This window comes from Triturus cristatus, chromosome 2_1, assembly GCF_964204655.1.
Source record: "Triturus cristatus chromosome 2_1, aTriCri1.1, whole genome shotgun sequence".
Lineage (NCBI taxonomy): Eukaryota > Metazoa > Chordata > Amphibia > Caudata > Salamandridae > Triturus > Triturus cristatus.
This window is the reverse complement of record NC_140581.1, coordinates 1072595736-1072618863: the sequence shown is the minus strand read 5'-3', so window position 1 is coordinate 1072618863 and position 23128 is coordinate 1072595736. Positions and strand designations below refer to the sequence as shown.

Here is a 23128-nt window from a genome sequence, read left to right as displayed (position 1 = left end):
AGTCACAGGAGAGAAGTCTCACAGGTACAGACAACCAACTATAGCTTTGGAATCTGGGCCGAGTGCAACCGTTGCGCTCGTGAGCCGCATTGGTAGTGATGGCGAGCATTCACTAGCTTTTTACTGAGGTAGTGTGGGAGTGCTTGTTCTCAGATCTAAACAATCAATCCAGTTAGCTAATATCCAGCCCAGTGCTTATCTTTTCAAGAGAAAAATTACTTTACAAAACAGTACACAATACTACACACTACTACTTCATCGTTCATTATATTTCAGTAGATCAAACTGTCGTGCATTTCCGACTAATCCGTGGGATCTGTGCATTTGTGAACAACAAACTTGGGTGAGGTGCTTAGACTGATTCCATGCACCTCCGTAGTAAATGTGAGCCTGGAGACCAGCTAGCTCACAGTGCCACCATAAGCCACCCAAACCTGCAACTACTGAACATGACAACCCTGACCCATCAGGGATCGTGGTAACCGATCTAGAACCCATTTGCTCAGTCGCTTGTGCTCTCTTGTACTCAGAGAACTATACAAAGAATACACAATGGGACGTTTTGCAGTATATTTATCGAGTCAACGTTATTCTTGTATAGAATACATGTGCTGCAAAAATCAGTAGACAGAAGCATATGAAAGTGATTACAGGCACAAAAATAGTAAATAGCAGGTATAGTTCCACCATGGTGCTAAGACGAGTGTAAATATGCAGGCATATAAAACAATATAGCAATCAGGCATACTCCTGTTAATCAATCCCTCCCCTGCATGCATCTAAGGTGACAGCTTTCTGGCTATGTGTGGCATCTGGCAATCCCAGAGTGATCTATTCTGCCCACTCTCAAGATGTCAGGACCCTTCCTCGGATGTTAGGAGCATGGTACGCCATGTGGCTACCTGTGGATTACACGCCCACAGAAAAACTGGTTTGGGCACTGGTCTCCCCCTTTTCTGTCCCCGTTGCCAGCCCATCTGCCTGAACAAAGGACAGCCCCTCAGGGGTGTGATCGTCATTTGCCCACCAAAGGTGGCTTCGCCTTTGAAGCTCGCTTCTGGCCTAACACCCCGAGTGACATCCTTGCATTTCTTTAATAGTGACATTAAATTCAATTTGGGCATCAAGTTGGGTTTAATGCCAAGGTTAATTTGATACCTTACAGTACTCAGCTAGGTAGTCCCATTCAGAAGTTAGCCGGGCTGAGTGATCAGCCGGTAACCTTGCGTTAGCCAATGGGGCTACTGACTCTTCCACAGCAAAACAACAATTTAGGAGTGTTGCTATTAAGACATATATAAAAATACATGTCCTACTTGATACACAGCTCCTCCGTGCCTTAGGGCTTAATGGGCCTTCCTTAGGGGAAGCTTACATATATTGTTAAAGGAATTGGGGGCTTGGCCATTGGTTTGAATGGCAAAGTCGAGCAAGCAGTGTTGCTATTGCCCTTCCAATGTGCAGTGACAGGCTGGGAGCCATTTTGTAGTTTGTCATACACAGGGGGGCAAAATCGGTGCTGCGGCCGTGGGAGGACATTGTGTATTGCATGCCCTGGGTACCATATACTAGGGACTTATAAGTAAGTCGGTCTGTGCCAGTTAGGGATCACCAATTCAACGTACATTTTGTAATGTGTTAGAACACTCTCACTGAGGTCTGGTTAGCAGGCCTAAGTGCAGTCTTAGAGTTGATAAACCAGCAGCATCTGTCCAAAAATGCTGGGGTGAAGATGCAAAAAGAGGCATTTCCTTACAGACATGAATACCCATGGTGGTCTTGGTGGCCTTGGTGAGTATTCAGTATATTGTTTAGGTCGAATTGCTAATCAGCGTATCCACACAGTTCTACATATACTTGTAAGTGTAGACATTTAGTGAAAGTGAGGTACATATACAGCATATGTTCAACAAACGACTGACCAAGAATGATTGTTATTGAAGGGACTGGCCAAGGTTTTCACGACATAACAATTACGTTTAAATGATGATGTGGAACTAATTGTGTGTCACCATAATATATATCAAGTGTGTGTTTTATACATGTTGTATGTGTAAGGTTTGTTGTGTGCATATCTGTATGTTATGTAATAATGTGTAAGTAGGTACAAATGCTTTTTACATACCGAGTCGTTTCTATGCATCATTTTCTGCCTCTAACTGTTCGCCCAAAAAACTTGGATTATCTCTTATGTCTCTGTCCTTAAGCTATGTCACTTTTCTGTCATGGATATCAATTTTCTTAGACACGAGGTCCATTTGTTTCTTAAGCCCAATCCGTTCGTCTTTTGCTTTGTTTGTTCTCACCTCAGCCTCTGTTTGTCTGATTGAGAAAAACGTAGTCTCACAATCTTTGAATGCAGTAGATCTGTGTTGGTTTTAGTGCTTTGGGCTAGATTTGTAGTGAAGATGGACATTGTAAGATCCGATCTATATTAACTTTGCAGTCTGTTTTCCCTTTAATAGGAGATTCTGGTATTGGGGTTTCTGATTTTGTTCTCTTCTGACCCGTTTTTATGTTCCCAGGCTTCTTTAGGTTTCTTTTTGTTAGATCCGGCCATGGTTGGAGTGGTCTTTGGTAGTGTCTAAAGCTTGAAACTGTGGGGTTTATTTACAAGCCATTTCCGCTGCCGATGTTTCACTTTTTGGATGCACCGGCAGCACAGTGTGCCCTCCGATATTTACAAGGCCATGTAAAGCCACCTGCGTAGCTTTTCATGGCGTTACTCTGTGTGTTGCTGTGGGTGTTCCCATGCAGCATCCATGGAACCTGATGCATTCCCAGATTACAAGGGTTTGAAAAACAGGGAATGCACCAGATTCCTATACCTTCACATGGGAGGCGTAAGGGAGGCACAACTAGGAGAAATACCTATATTTCCCCTAATTTTTCTGTGTGCTGCAATCAGTCCTCTGCCCTTTGTATATATTTCCTATATTCACTTACATATTGGAGCACTGTGTCGCCTGCACTTATGTTTAGTGCTGTCATATATATATATATATATATGTATATATATATATATATATATATAACAGCTCCCATTCCCATATTATAAGGAAAGTAAGCACTCACAGGTGACGTTCCTCAGGATCTTTTATTCAGACCAAACAAACACGTTTCGGCGAACTGCCTTCTTCGGTGTTTCCGGCACACCAGCAAGACGCCATCTTTAAACTATTACAAAGGTGCATCGTAACAGAAAAGGGACTTAACGCATAATAGTCTATATCGGCGCCATTTTGTAATGTGCAATTTATACCAGCAGCAAGCTGATTATTCTTGCTAAAATACGTAATCATTCAAAGGAGGCTCTTATTTACACATTCAATTAAAACCATATTCGAGCCAATTAATAACTGTGTGCTAAATTGATGCAATGTCATTAATCAAAATTGCTCAAAATTTCTCGGCTTTTGTCATTACAATTCTGTTCCATATCACAATTATGCCGTGTATCGGCTTATTTCAATATGAGCTGAATACTGATTCTCATTAGAACTGAGAAGCACATTTACGAATATGTTCGTATTTAAAATTTAACGCCTACATTGGACAAAATTCTATCCTCTGAAATATTATCCTGCCGTGGATCGGCTCGAGTCCCTATTCATTCTCATCAATGCACAATTCAACATTAATAGGCATTTTAAAACGATTATTCCAGTAATTGGACCTGGATAAATATTCAAAATTATACGCAACCTCATCTTCGCAGCAATTCTCTTATAAATTACACAGTTCAAATACCTCTATACATTTCATTTCATAATCATGTAATTTCAACATTTTGCTTCTCAATTTTTCAGTTTTTCAAACGGTTTCAGTCAACACATATAGGGGTCAAGTTGGTACAAAACTTCATAACTATTCACTTACATATTTTTACCTTGCAGATATAATCAGGTACCTAAATGTGATGCTAATTCTACTCCGCTATTTAGACTTTTCGGATACTTCGTTTGTAAATCCACTATATAGTGTGATTCTAATCTTCGCAGTTTCTTTAATCTATCCCCACCTCGGATACTTTCAGGTACATAGTCTAAACCATAATACTGTAGCATATTCCTATTACTGGAATGCTTCTCGGTATTATGCCTCGCTGCCGGATATGATTCATCCTTCTTTGTTATTGCACTCTCATGTTCTAGTATTCTGAATTTAAGGGGGTGTATTGTACTGCCTATATAGCACAGGCCACAAGGACATGTCAGGCAGTACACTGCATACGGTGTACTACAGGTCAGAAATTTAGTAATTTGTCTTTTTATTTTCACATCAGGAATATTATAAGACAGTACCCTTTTACTACTTGAACAGGCCTTGCATTTCCCACATGGATAGAAACCCCTCATTTCCCTAAGGGTTCCCGAACTGTGGGATTCTTTTTCAAGGTGACTTCTTACTAACCTGTCTCTGTGACCGAGCTTTCTTAAAGGTCACTAGCGGGTAGGTTGGAATGTCTTGATTTATCACATTGTCCGTTTTTAAGATGTGCCAATTTTTTCTCAGCATACGTTTAAGATGGTTTGCTTCTGCTGAATAAGTAGTGAGCATCCTGAACTTACCCTCATGTGTATTGGCTAACTTTCTTGTCGCTACTTTACTTTACCTATCTTAATGTCTTTTCTAAAAGAGTAGAGTCATACCCTCTCTTCTCAAATCTTGCCAAACAGTCTTTAGCGGCTATTTCAAAGTCACATGTGCGAGAGCTATTTCTTTTTAATCTTAAAAGCTCTCCGTAGGGAATACTATGTACCAACTTGGGTGGATGATTGCTAGTTGCATATAGAGTGGAGTTCCCTGCTGTAGTCTTGCGGTACAGAGCGGTATAAACTTGCCGTTCGGACACAAACACCTTCAGATCCAGATAGTCCACTGCCACTGGGCTTACTGTACCCGAAAGGTGTAAGTTCAGATTGTTATCATTCAATACTTTAATATAACCCTTTGCTGATTCCACATTGCCCTGCCATACTATGAATAGGTCGTCGATATAACAATACCACTTAATGACCCGGCCTTTCAGATTATCCTTCTAATAGGTTCTAGGCACCTGTTCCTCCCACCAGCCAATGAACAAATTCGCATAACTGGGGGTGAAACAGGTGCCCATTGCCACCTCTGAGATTTGTCTGAAGTATGTATCCTCAAACAGAAAAATGTTGTTTACAAGACAAAATCTAGTGAACTCTGGGATCATTTGATTATGTCTTGCAAAACGTAGCTGTCTCCCATTCAAAAAATGTTGCAGGGCTTTTAAACCATCTTCATGGTTAATGTAAGTATAAAGACTTGTAATACTTAAATATATATATATATATATATATATTTGTAGACTTCTATATAAAAAAAATATTCTCTGAAACCCGGTTGTGCGCCTTTTCTATTTAAAGTTTGATGCACAACAGTGCTGATCATTACTATTATATATCTTTTTACACAACATTACCAAAGTTGGTAAAAACACTTATTTTTATGAATATTGCATTTATTGTTGGATTCTCTACAAAAATGCAGGTGTTTCCCCAATTTCATTAAAGATTCCTGCGGTGTACTTTGTTGTTCATATAATGTTCATAGACCCTGGTCCCGGTGGGCATAGTAAGGGTTGTCCTTGTGATATGTTATAAACTTTGTAAAAGTGCCATTTTCAGAATCGTGACTTAAAACCTGACTTTACCTTTAAAGAGGGTTTAAAATTATATTTTTAGACACAAAACTCAAAGTTTCTATCTGCTCCCAATTGAAAGTTATCACTTATTAAATTTAATAAGGCAACCCAATGTTATCCTATGGGAGTGGTAGTCCTCACAGTAATGTAAAATGAATTTGGGAGTTTTTCACCACAAGGACATGTAAATATTAAAATTACATATCCGATCTTTTAATTACAATGCACTCTGCCCTTTGGCCTACCTTAGGGGTGAACTATATGTTTTAAACTCTGGAACTCTTTGCCCCTTCCCATCTCTCAGATGGACTCGCTTCTGGTCTTTAAGAAGCTCTTAAAGACCTGGTTATATGCCTCCTAGTTGGTGCTGTCACTTCTCCCTGTTCGATAAGCGCCTTAACACCAGCTAGTATAAGTGTGCTTTATAAATACTATCCTAGCCTATCAAAGTCAAAGTAGTCTTTATTTCGATAATTTCAATCACCAAAGACACAATAAAAAATACAGTACATTGATCCTCAATCACCACTGGCACATAATTTGATAATACAAATAGTGTAAAAAAGTAAAGATAAAATATTAAAATATTCTAAATGATTAAAAAGAAATGTTTAGAGAAGCATTAGACATTTCATAGTATAACACCAGTAATACCCATGTATGTAGCAACTTAGATATGGTGTTTTTCTAAAACTCAACAGCTAAGGGAAATAAACCTAGGATGCCATGAAATCCCTATTTAAGTTCCACTAGTTTATTAATGTTATTTCTGCGAATTTCCCACATCCAGCTCAAGAACTTAGCCATTCCAATAACTATGTCTTCCCGCAGGCTTGTTTTCAAGATGCGGAAAGCAGTTATGTTTGATCCTGTGCCAAGATTAGAGCAAATCAACTTTAGCCATTTATTTCTCGGGCATTTATATGCAGGGCATACAAATAGAATATGCATTATTGACTCATCCATCAAATGGCATAAAGGGCATTTAGTATCTATTTAATTTTGCCATTTTAGTGTAAAAGATTTTATGGGTAATGAGCCTACTCTAAATTGATGGAACAATTTCCTGTCTCAAGGTCTTGTGATAAAATTCCAATATGCTTCAAATCTTGGTTCAATTTTGTGTTCCAGGAAAATGCCAGTAAGAGAGGTGTTTTGTATCAGTGACAGCGATTTAATGTTCACCATATTCCACTAAACTTCCTTATAATCTTTTTTGGATGGGAACATACTACCCGTTGGATGGCTAAGCCCCATATCGACCAATGTGCTCTTTATCTTTTGTAGCCATTTAATTGAACCTGCCAAGTCAATTTCTTTAACATGTTTCAATGCATTCGCATATGGTAACAGCTCCAGCGTGGTCCAGAGCCTTCTCCAATACGCTATAGGCCTGTAGTAAGCTAGCTCCTCCAGTGTGGTGCATCCCAAATCTAAAATGAGGGGTTTAAGAGGTATTGATTGTGGAAGGCCTGTGTGATCGCATGAACTTATTTTGGGATATAGCTAGCGATGTTACATTTTCGAAGTCCCATAATTCGGCACCATACAGTATTGAGGCTCTGATCTTTGCATTATAAATTGTTACTGCAGGGCCTACCAGCTTAGTTTGTGAAAGCCGAAATTCTTTTAAAAGGACACCTGCAAGTTGGGCATGCCTTAGAGCCAATAGGTCAATCTGTGGTTTCCAGTTTAACCTTTTTCCCAGGGTAACTCCCAGATATGTAAATGTATATGTTTGTTTCAGTACGGCCTTATCCATTACTACTCTCCCTTTTACTGATTTATATCTATCTAGGGCCATGAATTTCGTTTTATCTACATTAACCACTAGATCGTGGTCTTTGCAGAATACCGTAAATCTATCAAACGCCCGCTGTAGACCCATTTGTGTCTTGGGTAGAATTAGGGTATCATTCGCGAACATTAGTAGTGGTACCTTAGAGCCAGCTAATGAGGGAGCATCTGTTGGATATGATAAGAAATAGGTAACAAACCTATTAATAAAAAGCGAGAAAAGGGTGGGTGCCAGAACACACCCTTGTCGTACCCCTTTACCTACTGGAAATCGTTTGGTAACCTTTCCCGGGGTTCCCCAGCGGACCTGAGCATAGTTAGACTCATGCAATTTAACAATCACAAGGAGAAGTTCTGGAGGCATCCCTGCTTCCTTTAGGGATTCCCATAGTTTGTTTTGGGGGACTAGATCAAATGCAGATTTTACATGTATAAAGGCTGCGTATATGGTTCCCCCTACCAAGATTACTGTACTCCAGTAAATCAACATGAATCTAAAGACTTGGTCTATGGTACTAACATGGGGGTGAAAGCCAGCCTGTAGTGTTGACAGAATCTCACATTCACCTATCCACATATTTATTCGGCTCAACACGAGCCGGGCCATAATCTTTTGCATCGTGTCTATTAAACTTATTGGCCTGTAATTTTTTGGGCAGGTGCGATCCCCTTTTTTATAGATCGGTATGATCTCAGCTCCACGCCAAGAATCCGGGATAGGTGCCCCTCTGGCTATGGCATTTGCTAAAATATGGATGTATTTAACCCAGTTGGCTTTATCGTGTCTAAATAAATCAGCCGGAATACAATCCGGGCCAGGTACCCTTCCAGTTTGGATTGCATCCAGGGCTATTTCAACTTTCCTGATCTCAAAAGTCAGTGTCGTCTCTGGGACTAAATAGAAGTTTGTATTCGAGATGTCTGGCGGGGAGATAAATTGTGCCTGGAAATAAGAAACCCATTGTTCTGTTGCTACGTTGTTGACCGGGGTTTGCATAATTTCACCACTTCCCCATTTTACAATCTGCCAGAATTTCTGCATATCTGTCCCGGAGCTTGCTTGTATTAATTCCTTCCATCTTAATTCATCAAACTCCTTTTTAGCTATGTGTTGGGCTTTTTTATACGCAGTCCGTGCAATTCTAACCTCCTCTATTGCCTTCCCCCTTATAGCCTGAGACAAATGCCTATACGCAACTCTACAGTCCTTATTATACCACTTGGCTGATTTTTTTAGAGACTCGGTTGCTGTTTTTTTAGTCTTGATAAAAAAGCTTTTAAGTTTAGAAAAGAGCTCTTCATGAGCTTTTATGATTGCGATATTGCCATCTACCTTGGAATCTAAAACTGAAATAGCTAATAGTGTATTTTCCACTGCAATCTTCATCAGCTCTAAGTTATGGTCATTTCCCAATAACATTATCCATTTTACCCTTCTCATGTCATTTGTCATAATTACATCAGATGTTACTATCCCAGTCTGCTCTGCTTGGTTACCCAAACCCATTAACTGTAAAGTTAACAGTAAGGGGTTATGGTCACTCTCAGTTCTCGGTTGTATTGCCATATCTATAAGTCGGGGCCATAGCTCCACACTAATAAGAAAATAGTCAATTCGACTACTTCTGAACCCATTATTGAAGGTGTGCTGGCCTTCACTATCAGATAGACTCCTTCCATTTACAGCCCTTCTACCACACTCCAGACACAGGCTTTTTAACTGGAGTGCTGCCTCTGTCCATTTTTTTTATCGGAGGTAAGGTTAACAATGGGATACCCCAAAGGGAGTCCTCTTCACTGCTAAGACCACCATCTACGTAGCCTAAGGGTTCAAAAGTACAATTGAAATCACCTGCAATGACTATATAATTATTCCCCCCAAGGTTCTTAATAAGGGTATCTAATATGGAGACAGTATTTGAAGATTTTCCACCCGCCAGCCCTCTTGCAGAAACATTAATCACTATTATATCTAAATCTTGTTGTGATCTTAGTATAATGGCTAAAATATCTGGGCTATCCGTTGATATCTCTTCAATCCTATAACCTGGATGTTGTCTTACCCAGATAGTTAGTCCCCCTGAGGGTCTCCCCTTTTGGTTAGAAATAGAGGGTTTTGCAAAGTTCAGGAATCCCCGACGGAAAATAGAATTCTGTGTCCATGTTTCTTGAAAGACCCAGATATCATGCCCCTCTATAAAGGAAGACCAATCTGAGGATACGATGTTGGATTGTAGACCAGCTTTATTCCACGATGCAATGCCTAATGATCTTTGGCTTACGGGGTCACCATTAGGGGAATCAATGCCCTCTTGATTTACATTTTCCTGCATGATTAGAGTTTTGCTCGATTTCATTACTTTTGCTCTAGCAACCCCTAGTGACGGCTGAGAAGGAAATGACTCTGAGCAATCTTGATTTTGCTGTAAATTTAACCGATTTTCATCACATTGTCTAAGGTCATTTCCCAAAATAATCCTAGAATCTACGTTGGATACCATATTTTGGGACCCCTCCAGTCTAATAGGTTGTAGTAGGATGTCCTCAACGGCAGAAGCCGGAGAAGGCTGGTTCCCACTACTCTCTGGTTGTGTTTGTATTATATCCTGTGCACTAACCCCATTAAGCGAAACTGTTGGAGACTGGCTTATGCTACTCACAGTATAATGCAATTGTGAAGGCTATAGTCAATCGCAAGCTTCTAAATCAGAGAGAGGAGCAAATCTATTTTCACAGTTTAGGTTGAATTCCCTTGGTAGGCCTCCTGAGGCGACCCAGGTCTGTCTCTCCCGCATCAAGCATTGTTGATGGATCTGTGGTGTTATTAGATGGGGAGGTCTGTAATAAAAACCCAATGGTAGCACGGTGATGTTATTGGAATTCCTGTTTAAATCGGTGCACATCATATCCAGAAGAAAATTTACAATAAAACCATTATTAAAATTTAAAACTACACAATCTCCTCCCTTTTCTTTCCTTGTAGGCCCTATCCAAGTTACTCTCCTAGCCATAATCAATTGGGTTTGTATGTTCCTGTCCCACACCCCAGCCCCCCTCAACTTTTGGTCCCCCCAATGCGTGACTTTAGTCATTAGTTGAACTGTGGATTCAGCCTGACCCTCCCGCAATAATGGCACATTTCCCAATACCACCACCAATGGTGCAGCCGCTGGTGGCAGGTGCAAAGTTATAGACTAGGTATCAGACTTTGTTGAACTTCGGGCCGGTCTTTCAATCCTCCTATTAACGCCTAAGCTTCCCTGCCCCAAATGTATTGAACTTTGTCAGGTGGTTTCACAATCAATAGTGGCCATTGGTGGATTGTTTACATTAGCGGCTTCGTTTAATATTTTGGCAGCCATTGGACTCGTGGAAGTTTGTGCAAATTCGCCGAAAGTATCAGCTGAATTGTTGATTTCGTCCATAGTTTTCGCTTGGTTAATATTCTTGGGTAGTGCCATGGTTTGGGGTACAGGCTTTGTCCTTATAGATGGAATGGGTGGTTTAGCGGGGAGTACCCGTTTACTAGTTTTCCGGGAAGTAACTTCAGTGGTCAGGACATTTTCATTAGACGTTGGAGAAGACCTAATCTTAATTAATAATGCCTCTGATACACGAAAGTTTGACTTTGGGGTTTAAGATAGTAGAGACTGTTGTTTCCAGCCTTGGACTCTTGCACCGTAGTCAGCTGAATCATCCCCCCCTCTTCTAGATTGCCTTGCAGATTTTGCAGGTTTGGGTCTCTGTGCCCCCCCCCCCCTCCTCTTCCTCTTCACCACAGGGTCAGGAATTGGCCCCAAGCTCGATGTCTTTGACATTCCTGATGCTCTGGTTGTAGCTCTTTGGTTGGTGCAAAATGACTCTACTTCGGGAATAGACTCGCAAGGTGTCAATTCGGTGAGTGATTCGGGGACTATCTCTGGATTGCGGACCTAAAATTGATCAATTGAGTGAAATAGTATCAGATGTAGAACCAAAGTAGAGGTCCGCAATCCAAAGTAGAGAAGGAAGACAAACCCCCCAATGAAGATCTTTTATTTGCAAAAGGCTCCAAGGATAGGCGGCGTTCTGTCCTCACTATTTCATGTTCCAATACGGAGGTAGCCCTAACCAAAAATTGGTCAAGAGTCCCAACAATGCTCCCGCCCACACACCCTTCCCCTTGCGCTTGTTCATCTTGGTATTATCTCACCATGGCAAATGTATATCAAACAAGGGGTAGATACTGGTGACTCAATTATCTTAGAGTAATATATAAGTAGAGGATCCGTCCAACCTTCTTTGATGCAGGTCTCAGGGGGAGGGCCCAGCCCGGCCTCCTCTGGTTGCTGACGGGCACGGATGGGCCTGCCCTTGGCCCGGGCTTTGCCCGGGCACGCCCGCGCACATCCCGCAGAGCGGGAGGCAGTAGCGGCCTTTAAGTGCTGGCTGGCGCGCAAAAGAAACACAGCTCCTGCCACAAGGCCCCCTGGTTCTGAAAGTCCTTTGTCTGGCAAGATTTGGTAGGTTTGGCTGTGCATCCCGCGGAGCGGGAGGCAGTGGTGGCCTTTAAGCGCCAGCTGGCGCGCAAAAGAAACGCGGCTCCTGCCGCGAGGCCCCTGGTCCTGGAAGTCCTTTGTCTGGCAAGATTTGGTAGGTTTGGCGGCGCGTCCTAGCCTATCCTAAAAGGGAAGGTTTAGGCACAGCAAAGGTTTATTTTGCCAGGTTGAAATGGTAGTTTAAACTGCACAGGCTGTAATGGCAGGCCTGAGACATGTTTAAAGGGCTACTTAAGTGGATGGCACAGTGAGTGCTACAGGCCCACTAGTAGCATTTAATTTTCAGGTCATGGGTACATGAAGTGCCACTTTGCTAGAGACTTGCAAGTAAACTAAATGTGCCAATTGGGTGTATGCCAATTTCACCATGTATAAAGGAGAGGGCATAAGCACTTTAGCACTGTAAGCTGTGGTAAAGTGTGCAGGTACAGGTTCAGTAAACAGGAGAGTGAAGGTATAAAGTTTGAGGATGACCCTGCAGAAAGGCCCAAGCCCAACATGACCCCCTTTAAGCCTAAAGCTAGGGTAGACTAATCAATACCTTAATGGGTGTAGGAAACTAGATTTTTGATGCAATAACCCCACTTTTTGCCTGTTTTTTTATGCAAGCTTGACTGAAGTGTAGTGGGTCCCAGCTAACCAGGTTCCCAGTACCAGTGTTCTTTCCCTAAAAGCTGTACAACCGCTTTAGCTCCCATATAAGTCCCTAGTAAAAGGTACCCCTTGTACCAAGGGCCTTGTGGCTAAAGAGGATCCCTAAGGGCTGCAGCACAAATTATGTCACCCTGAGGAACCCCTCATCAAGCACATGCACACTGCCACTGCAGCCTGCGTGTCTTAGTGCAGACAAAACTGAAGAGTGGACACAGCACACATTCCTGTGTTCCATGCCCATAGGCACTGCATGGTAAGACACCCACTAGCAGGCCTTAGCCCTAAGGCAAGGTGCACTATATCTCCTGTGAGGGCATATCTGCATGAGCAGATGTGCCTCTGCAATATCCTTGTCGATTACTGGATAATGTAAGTGACCAGGTAAGCCATAGTAAGTACATGGGCTGGACACACGAGTCCCCCAGCTCCATGATGACTTCACTGAAGTATGGTATTCTTGGTACCATACATCTCGACATAATAAACCTGCACTGATTCCAGTGCCAAATTTAGTAAATATTGCACAAAGAGGTACCCATAGAGGGTGCCCTCAAAGATACCAACCCTTAGTTTAGTCACTGACTGGTGTAAGCCAGCCTGCTACCACCAGACAGTGAATTGACCTCATGGAGTGGGCGCCTTCGAGCTCAGATGTCGAGAACAATGCCTGTCCTGAGAGGAGGTGTTCACACCTCCCCCTGGTCAGGAAGAACCATCTGTGGCGGGCAGCTCTAAAGGCCTTGCGGCCTTGTAAGGTGACCGCAGCCTCTTCTGCTAGAAGGAGCAGGCCCCCCTTCCTGTCCTCACCATCCTTTGGTGGAAAGACATGCAACTGCCAACTCCACACTGGAGCGCAATGAAGTACACTTTTCAGTGCCCACCATCCTGAGGATGGTGGGACTCCTCCAAACAGGATATGTCCACCCCCCACATGGGGTGAGCATTTAGAGGGTGTAGTCAACCTTAAGGTAAGTAGCCCATTGGCTACTACCTAGCACTCCCTTTAAACACCCCTAAATGTAGTATTTAGGTGGCCCCCCCGGAGCCCTGAACTCTGGTTCCTGATGAGCTAAGAAGAGCTGTATGCCACAGAGCCGCACCAGCATCGAAGACTGCAGAGAACTACTGACTAGGCCCCAGTCCTACCGGCCTGTCTGCAGCCCTTGACAATCCTTTGGGAGGACTGCCTGCTTTTGACATAGATCAAGATCTCTCGAGAACAGTAGACCTGCTCAAAAGTAACAAATCAAGCAAAGACTCCGTTACCTGAAGAACCGCGAGACCTGCCCTTCGAGTCTACCTCTGCACCCAATTCTTCCGGCCCGAGTCCTAGTGGCCCACCTGTTCCAGCGAGGTTCCCCAGAGCCCGACTCTACTGTGAGCTGACCCCTCCTGGACTCCTCGACCTCACCTGCTGCCTCTGCACAGCGACCCCCTCAACCGCGACCTGCTCCAGTAAGCCATTTCCAACGCCAAAAGGCACTCCTTCACCCATCCGCTGGGCCTTGGTAAAGAGGACCAAGGGTGTCCCTACATCCCTGAGCATCGCAACTTACCTCTCTAGCTGTTGGTTTTCGCAGACTGGCCTCCTGGCCTGAGCCTGTAGCCCTTTTTCAATTTGGCCTTTCTCCATTGACTTGTATTGGGTGCCCGGCGGTGTGTTATCACCCTGCGTTGTGCAGCACACATGGAAACAGCAAAGGGCCTTTGATTGTTTATTTTCAGGAAGGTGCCCCTTCCTGCACATAAACAATAAATTAAAAAACATGACGTTTGGCAACTTCTATGTGTGCTCCATTAAGCACCACAAATAGAAGTTTCAAAACACCATTTAAAGATTGTTTATGTACAGGAAGGGACGTGCACTATGGTGCAAGGGTGCCTGCGTTGGCACTAGGCTGCTAAATTTAGCACCAGTGCTGGGGGAACGCAGGGCTGCACCATATTGTTGTAAGTATGGTGCAGCCCTGCGTTTTCAGAAGTGGCGGAGCGTGGCGTTAAGCCAAGGAGGCCAAAGCCATGCTCTGCCACTTCCTAGTAAATATGCCACTTAGCATGTGACTTTTCTCCCTTCACTGGGGACCTCGTGGGTATCTGCCCTTGCCATTTCAGTATGTTGTGTACTGCACATGCCTTTCTGGGGCACCAGCAAAAAAAATCTTTACATTTTAAACACAATGTCTGCGGTGTTACAGAGCATGCCTTCCCTTGAGGACATCTCCTTTTACAATTCCTTTGACTCACCTGCTGTTGTGCCATTGCTGTACGCAGGTACCCTTTCACATTCCTGTGGGCATCACAGACACACAAACCTTACTTGTGCAAGTGTATTGGGGCTGCACAGCAGGCTTCATAAAGCTGCGTGACCCTTCTGGCTTTGATGCTGCCCATCACTATCCTTTCAGGTGTTACGAGGAGAAGCAGTGTGCTTCTTACTCTCCCATGCTTCCTTTTTTCACCATGCGTGTTTGGGGTCCCCAGCTCCTTGCTGAGTCACTCTATTCAGGCTCAAGGACTGTTCAGATGGAAGGAAAGTCTCAGGGCCAATTCAAACTACTTCAAAGAAAATATTTTTAACGAATAATGTGTCATGGTCCCATGCCCTTCCCGTGGGACCCAGGTCCTCACTGTCTCCTCAGGAATGATTGCATAATCCTACTAGGATTTTATCATTACATTGGATGCCCATGACCTTCAGGGGACTCACTGGTGGCTATAGATGTCACACATGAGTGGAAAAGATTTTTATAAATATTTCCACTTCACTTGGGCTATATCAGTTTGAGATTTCTCCAATGAGCTCCTGTGTCATGGCCCTTATAACACTGCTCAGAGAATAGCAAGGTTGATCCTGCCTTCTCCCCTTATAAGTGGTCCCACTCCTTGTATCACACTTCAGGAAAGTAGAGTCTATTTGTATTATGCGGTAATCACCTGTGAGGATATTCAGGCCCTTTCGCAGGTGGGTTGGCAGCTGTCTCCCAGGCGAGATTATTTGAAGAGCCAGGTCCTCAGCTTCTTACAGAACTCTAGAAGCAATGAGGAGACTCTGATGTGAATTGGGTGGTCGTTCTATTCTTTGGGTGATATATACAAGACCATGTAACCTCAAGGTCTGTTTTTGTGTATGCTGTGTACCTGTGCTAGTGAGAGTCCAGCTGAACAGAGGTGTCTGGGAGGTAGACGGAAGTGTAAGTGGCTATTGAGGTAGGCCGTGCCTATGTTGTGGAGTGCTTTGTATGTGTGTGTGAAGAGTTTGATCTAAGTGTATGGAGAGACAGTAACTTTCTTTGAGGTGTGGGGTGATATGGGTGTGGTGAGGAAGGTTGTGGATGAGACTTATGGTGGCATTCTGCATAGTTTGGAGTCTATTCAGTAGCTTTTTGGCAATTCCTGCGTAGAGTGTGTTGCTGTAGTTAAGCCTGCTGGTGATCAGGGCCTGAGTGATTGGTTTCCTGGTGTTATCCGGTAGCCATTTGAAGATTTTTTGCAGCATCCTCAGGATGTGGTAGTCACTGCGTTGACTTGGGCTATCATGTCACGCTTGTCATCTTAGATGATTCCTAAATTTCTGGTGTGGGTATGTGTGGAGATGAGATCAGCCGGCAACCAGCTGGAGTCCCAAGCTGACGTTTTCCTACCGAAGATCACCCTTTCCATTTTGTCTGAGTTTAGTTTGAGGCAGTTGGATCGCATTCATGCGGCTACCAAGGTCATGCAAGTGGTGAAGTTGGTTTTTGTCGTGGTGGTCTTTTTTCGAAAGGGAGAGCACCAATCGGATGTCGTCCAAGTTAATTCAATTTTTTTATAAATGGCGATCTTCTGCTGCACCGTCTGTAAACAGTTGTTGCGCTGCATTAGCTACAAGCAGGTACAGTTGGTTTCTAGTTTGAACTAAAAAAGTGTTAACATGTGCTCAACATATAGTAGCTTTGAGATATTTCAATGCACAGATATTTCAATGTATGCCTGAAAACACAACTCAAGAAGGCAGGAGCAGTGGAGTATGAAGGGCAATGGGATGAATGTTGTCCCCTGGAACTATTGGGGCCCCTCAATGCTGGGTCCTGCATTATGCCCCTAGTCAGGAGTAATGGGTAGAGCCGTTCTGCTGTGGCTTACATTTTCGGCGTTAGCAGAAGTGATGAGTAAGTATCTTGATTTATTGCCAGACTCAATAATGCCTTATGATTTACTCAGATGTAGGACATTATTACAAGTTCCTCTTCATATTGGATGAGACTGGTAACTCTGGTTAATGGCTCCAAAGGAACTACAGGGGTTGCAGATTTACTGCAGACCTGGTGTTTTTCTTCTGGTATTTAACTTGCATGCATGGAATTACCAGTACTACCGGTATCAGTAACTCCGGAGGATGGAGTAACTGGATGATTTTCCGAGGCACTTGTAATGAGGCTGTTAGATTGAGTTTGATCTAACTAGGAAACAAGGATTGCTGTGATTGTCGAATCAAATGTGTCCTCGTCTGTTAGAAGTTACGTGTAATTTGGAGGATCTTTTGCTTACTCGTCCCTTTTTCCTTAAAGCAAGAAATATCCAGAACTAGCAGATCTGAATTTTTTTTGAGGAAGAACAATGTGAATATATGCATTTCTCTTGCTTGCTCCAGTGCTGGCTGGTGACATTTGAAAGTGGTGTGGCATAAAAGTTGGGTATGACTTTTAAGTACCATGCAAGCTTAATGGACAAATGTGGGGACCTAGGGGGGGTCCCCCCCGAGGAAAAATTGAAAAAAGTTTGGCAAATGGTGCATTTTAAATAAAATCAATTTAGTGAGAAAGCAAGTTTATAAAGTAGTGAGAATGTATAGTCTTGATTAAAAAGTGCCCCCTATCTTACTGTATTAATATGTTCCACAGTTACTGTAATGTGCAAATGTGACAGCGCAACAACTTCAAGCCCTTTAAAGTGTGTGCTTGTGTAGTGTCTTGCACTGCCTGCAGCATCAACTTTGGAAGAAAATGCTCCAACCATGCTTCGAGAAGCACCCACATCTGGTGGCTGTAATCAGTCTTATAGAAATATGTGCAGACAAGTGCGATGAAAAATGTCGGGGCTCTCTAAAAGGAAAAATGTAAAATACATTTCTGTGATTCCCATAGTGTGCCACCCAACCTGTATTCCGGTTTCTCTACGAGATGTTATTTCATCCAGATATATAACAACTGACGTGCACCTGAAACCTGCCAGTACAATTAGCTTTATCAATGGTTGTTAGCTGTTTAAGATAAATCAGTAACAAAAATGAATTGTTATAATTAGCCTTGGAAATTATTTAAATTCTGAAATTGTGAGACCATGAATTAAATATTATTGAGGCCTGTGGAAGGAGTATTGTCCTTCAGTTATGTGCGCTTTATGTCAAGTATGTATGCCCTTTTTCTCTGCACATCTCGTCCATCTGCACATCTTTAACCTCATCTCTTCCCTCTACACAACCCTCTTTTTACTCTCCCCGAATGCACTTCTTTACATCTCCCTCACTTCACCACCCCTAAACATACACTGCACTCACATCGAGGCACTTTATTTTCTTTTACTTTTGCCTTGTACTTATTTTGACATCTGTGTACCCCTTTCACACACATTTACATAGAATTTCAATTGCAACTGGAATACATGACCATTGTTCTGTGTGCTCTGCAGACAGGCCAACCCACTGACTGGCACTCTGCTTTGCCTTTCACCTAGGCACCAGAGCTCTCAATCAAGGCTCCTATATACCACTGGCACAACTCACAGTATGCACTATACAAGAGTAAAGAGATGTATGATAAAAATACAGAAACACAACATGATGAAATAGCTAACCCTCTTTGGGAATGCAAGGTTAAGGAAAACATGAAACCAGAAAATCGCTGACATGCATTACCTTAACGTTTTTAACATTCATTCTTCGTAAATAAATCCATGCTTTTGGCATTAATGTTAAGAGTATGAAGACAGGGCCAGTTTTAGTGCCATACTGCATGTAAATGTCTTTACTATAAGCACATATTTCTCTCTTTGTGCTTGAATAGGATATTTGGATTAACTTTGCAAGGGAACAAAAACCCTGCTCATCTGCTGTGGGCCAGCAAATTACAGCCAGGGCCTGCAGCGTCACAATGGGGGAGGTTAGCGTGACCAGGGGTCTCAACACAATATGCATAACACAAGATTAGCATTCCAATACTTAAATTACAGAGGACAAGGCTCCAAATCACACGTTCTTGCATCCAGTTACTACTTTGTGACAAATAGGAAAGGGTGGGATCTATGCCTGTGAATGACAGGCATCTGGCCTCATGCAGCGATGCAGACTGACGCCTGAAACTGTGACGCTGACATTGTCACTGGCCTACAGTGTATACCACCATAGACTACAATGGCAATGAAGGGGTTTAGAAAAGTAAGCCCTGCGTCTTGCCTCATATTGCAGAAAGGTGATTTACTGCCTGGCTCCCATCTCCTGCTTCAGAGCGAGGCGGGGCAGGCCGCCAGGGACTGACCGCACAGACTTAAATACATCAATTTGTTTAGAGATAGGATCCTATCTATAAATAAATTGATCAATTTAATATTTTTTGAGGTAAACGTGTAGGACTATCAGAGGGGCACAGCTCCAGAACCATGATAGAGAAACCACACCTGGCCGTCTCCTTCTAACATAGGAAAAGTGAAGCGAATGAGATATTGTGCATTTAAAAATGGTGGTACACTTAAGAACCTAACTTCAATGAATTCTGTTTAAATCTGTACTGAGGTAATTTTATTTTAAAATGTAACTTGTGCTTTTCTAAATCAATGTATTTTTAATGTGTTTTTTAATATATATATAACTGCTAATATGGAGTAAATAAACTGGAATTCTATACACAAATGTTTCTAAAACATTTTTACTATGTATTTTCCTTAGCTAGTTATGAAGTTGGGAATTCTTTCTGTATGACGATGGTATAAAGGAGAAGGAAATATTGCCAACTAATAACAGCAGTTTCTTTCAGACTCATGATCATATTTTTGTTGCTGTTGTATGCCCAGCTGCTTCTTTCCGTTGTCTCAAATCTTCTGATGGTAACTGAGTGACTCAGGCCCCAAACGTTTGGACTAGTTTGGGGTCATTGTCTGGTCTATAAATAATGAACCTGCAAGAAATATTAAATACCTTCCCAGAAACAACAGTACCTTACTTAATATTATGTTCCTGTGACAATTGTTAACCTGGTGTGGCTTTCATAGTGAACAAAGTAGCGGCAGGTACAACCAGTTTCTTGGAGTTCTCATTGTTTTGCTTTTCACTGTTTCTTTTTAGGCCTCCATTGAGCCAAACGGTGAAACATATGATGTTGTGCTGAAGACCACTGCTGTTGCCCCATTTGTCTGGCTGGATGTAGGCGACATACCGGGGAGATTCAGTGACAATGGTTTCTTAATGACTGAGAAGGAGCGCGTTGTTGTCTTCTATTCCTGGGAACCCACCACCGCTTCGCAGTTAAACAACACGCTGAGCATCACAACCCTCATGGACATCTAGTGATCGGAACGGACATCCTAGGTGATGTGCCCCATTGAAGAGACACCAGGCAAATATATGAACATAAGGATGAAAAAGGCCCTCTGAAAGCTGCACACATTGTGGTTTTAGATCACTGTAGATTGTTTTCATGGAGTAAGGTTATTACTCAACTTTATCAGATGTTAAAGTACTATTGAAAACAATGTTTGGATATTGTGTAAACACCCCAAAAACTCTTTTGATGATATCAGACCAGATAACTTTCGATTACTTACTGTTATTTTGCTGATGTCCTCAGTTTGCCATACAGGTCATTGGGGTTCGTGAAAAGAGGACGTGGTAGGCCACGCAACAGGGAGGCTGTTTGGGAGGCTGTTTAAAAAATGTGTGTCCTACCTCAATGATTGTAAAACATGCCGGCTTAAGAGCACTGGATCTAAATTCTTTGTCCGTTTAACAAGCATGACATGCAGAAACTGTATTCTTCCTAGGCACCTGTCTTCCAATGACCTTAACATCTTCTACTCAAGTGACTATGGAGGTTTAGAGATGTATTTACTTTCATTCAGTCAGTGACCTCGATGTCATTAAATGTGCCTATTATGAGTGTGGTGTGTCCTAGGGGATCTTTCAGCTTAATGCTTGATGCACTGAATAATGATGTCCCAGACTAAAGGAGATCTTGTGCCTTCTCTATGATTCTGCAATGTGGGATCTTGATTAATGTTCATAAGCACCAAATTTAAATCATGATTAAAGTTCATAAGCATCAATATATCTTGTGTCCTGGATCCTCGAATATTGTAGGTGTCTGAAAGACCTTGTCTCATTAATTTTTCAAAAAAGTACAATGTGAAGAAGTACAGAGAGACACCAGGATCGGGTCATCGTTCTTACCTGCCATTGGCTTTCATGCATTTTTCATGGGTTGCTATTACTTGGATGGGATGTCCCTCAAGGTCAAGGCCATTGCATGTTTTGAATAGTTCCATTGTTCCTTTGAGTTTCCATTGGATTTTGCTGATGGGGCTTCAAGTAGCCAGTGTGGATTTGGAACCAACATATTATGACCTAAATATTTTCTTTCAAATTCTTATGTCATAATCACTATATACAAAAATATCACCAAATCGGGGATAACCACTTAAGTGTTGAGGCTTGTATCCTCCCTCCCTCCCTTCTCCTCCCTACAGTGCTGAACTCTATTTTGATGTTTGGGACAGTTTGCGCTTAAGTATTCATAAGTGTTTTCCATAAATGGTATCCATGCCAAATGTGTGTCCTCTTTTCCCCCATTTTGGTGATTCTAAAGTTACCCAGGTTATGTAGATTCCCCTGGAATGAACTTAGAAAATAGCCACAATCTAGCAAAATTTGGATTTTGATAAGAAAAATGTGGCGTACTATAAAGCATGTGTTTTTTAGAATGAAATCAACAAATGTGATCCGTTCACCCTCTTCCCATATTCCAGGACCACAGGTTTTGTATTTTTCCAAGTGATAGTTAATTTTCCTATTTTTGTGGTTTCTACCTACTTGCAGTTTGTAGTGGAAACCCATGAGTGAACCTGGAAAGTTATACATTTCTGAAAAGTATCCACAATTCTGGATTCAGCGAGGGGTTCTTTGTGTAGCTCACTCATGGTATTCCCTGAGAAACAAATTGATAAAATCATGATCTAATGAAAGTAAATAGGAAAAAATATACATTTGTGACAATGTTTACATCTGTAATTCTTTACCTCTTGGGTGACCTACAAACATAAAATACTGTTAACTCCATTAGACTCTCCTGATCATAGGTATATACATTGAGGCATATTGATCATGGTTTTGTGTCACCCTGGTGCCACGCAGGGGGAGACGCAAAAACTAGAATGACATTTACCAAACCACGCCAGGCCACCTTGCATGGCCCTGTGTGACTTCGTAAATATGGAGTAACGCAAGGCAGCGCCTTGCATTATTCTGCCCCAGGGAAGTGTTCTATTGGTCGAGCTTGAATGTTCCCAGGCATCCACCTATGGATTTTGGCGCATTCCCAAATTTATCTTTAGTGTTAGACCTCGGAAAGCATCAATATGCTATGCCTCCCCAAGGGAAGCGTAATGAAGAGAAATATGCTTATTTCTCCTCTTTCTCATATACTGCATTCTGCAGCACACATAAAAAGAGGAAAAAGCTTCAGAGTATTGTTTTTGTGCAGGAAAGTGTCCCTTCTTTCACAAAAAAAATTCCTGCCTACGAAGCAGGCCCCGTGCACCATGATTCAAGGGTCCCTGCATTGGCGCCAGACAGCAGTTTGTGTACCAGTGCATGCAAAGAGCAGGAATGTGCAGTATAATGCTAAATATGGTTCATTCCTGCCCACTACATTTCACGCAGCGCAGCAAGGTGGCTTTCTACGTTGCATGAACAAAATTTGATCAATATGCCCCAGTGCTTGTTGGTTGTCCAAAAATGCCCAATATCCTGAGTCATCAACTGAGCCGGCAGGGTGGAAGGAGTTGTGGGCCAAGGCTACTGGAACAAACTTCGACAAAACTCACAATTTGCCTCCCAATAATTCTTGATTTCACCGGGTAGTGCTAGCGAGCCTACTTAAACCTACATTTCGGAAAATTAATCTGAATCATTTTGGAGTCAATCACCATTGCTATAGAACTTCTGAGATACTTGACCACCCTGGGGGAATTTTGGAACACCAGCTCCACGGCACCACCATTACAATTGCCTTCTACACACTTACTTCTGCAGTTTTGCCTGTGCTGCATGTGCTTTGTACACCAATACAAATGTGAACATGAATGCGAGCATGGAGCCAGCCATTAGTACTAATTCACAGCCTTCAGCATCAACAGGTTTTGTACACATAGTGATGCCCATCACACCAAGTTTCAGGTGAGACTGTAGGAGCCTTGGAGGAGGCCATCTTGTTTGTTT

At 42.5% G+C, this 23128-nt stretch overlaps 1 protein-coding gene across 2 annotated transcripts in view; it reads left to right on the top strand.

Moving 5' to 3' along the window:
* Positions 1 to 20962, top strand: part of MANBA (mannosidase beta) — a 243937-nt gene extending 222975 nt beyond the window's left edge. For both annotated transcript variants that reach the window (XM_085636128.1, XM_085636120.1), the window contains one exon: positions 19982 to 20962. In XM_085636128.1, coding sequence (XP_085492254.1) covers positions 19982 to 20203 — 222 coding nt within the window. In that variant the 3' untranslated portion in view covers positions 20204 to 20962. The remainder of the gene's footprint in view (positions 1 to 19981) is intronic.
* The last annotated feature ends 2166 nt before the right edge of the window (positions 20963 to 23128 follow it).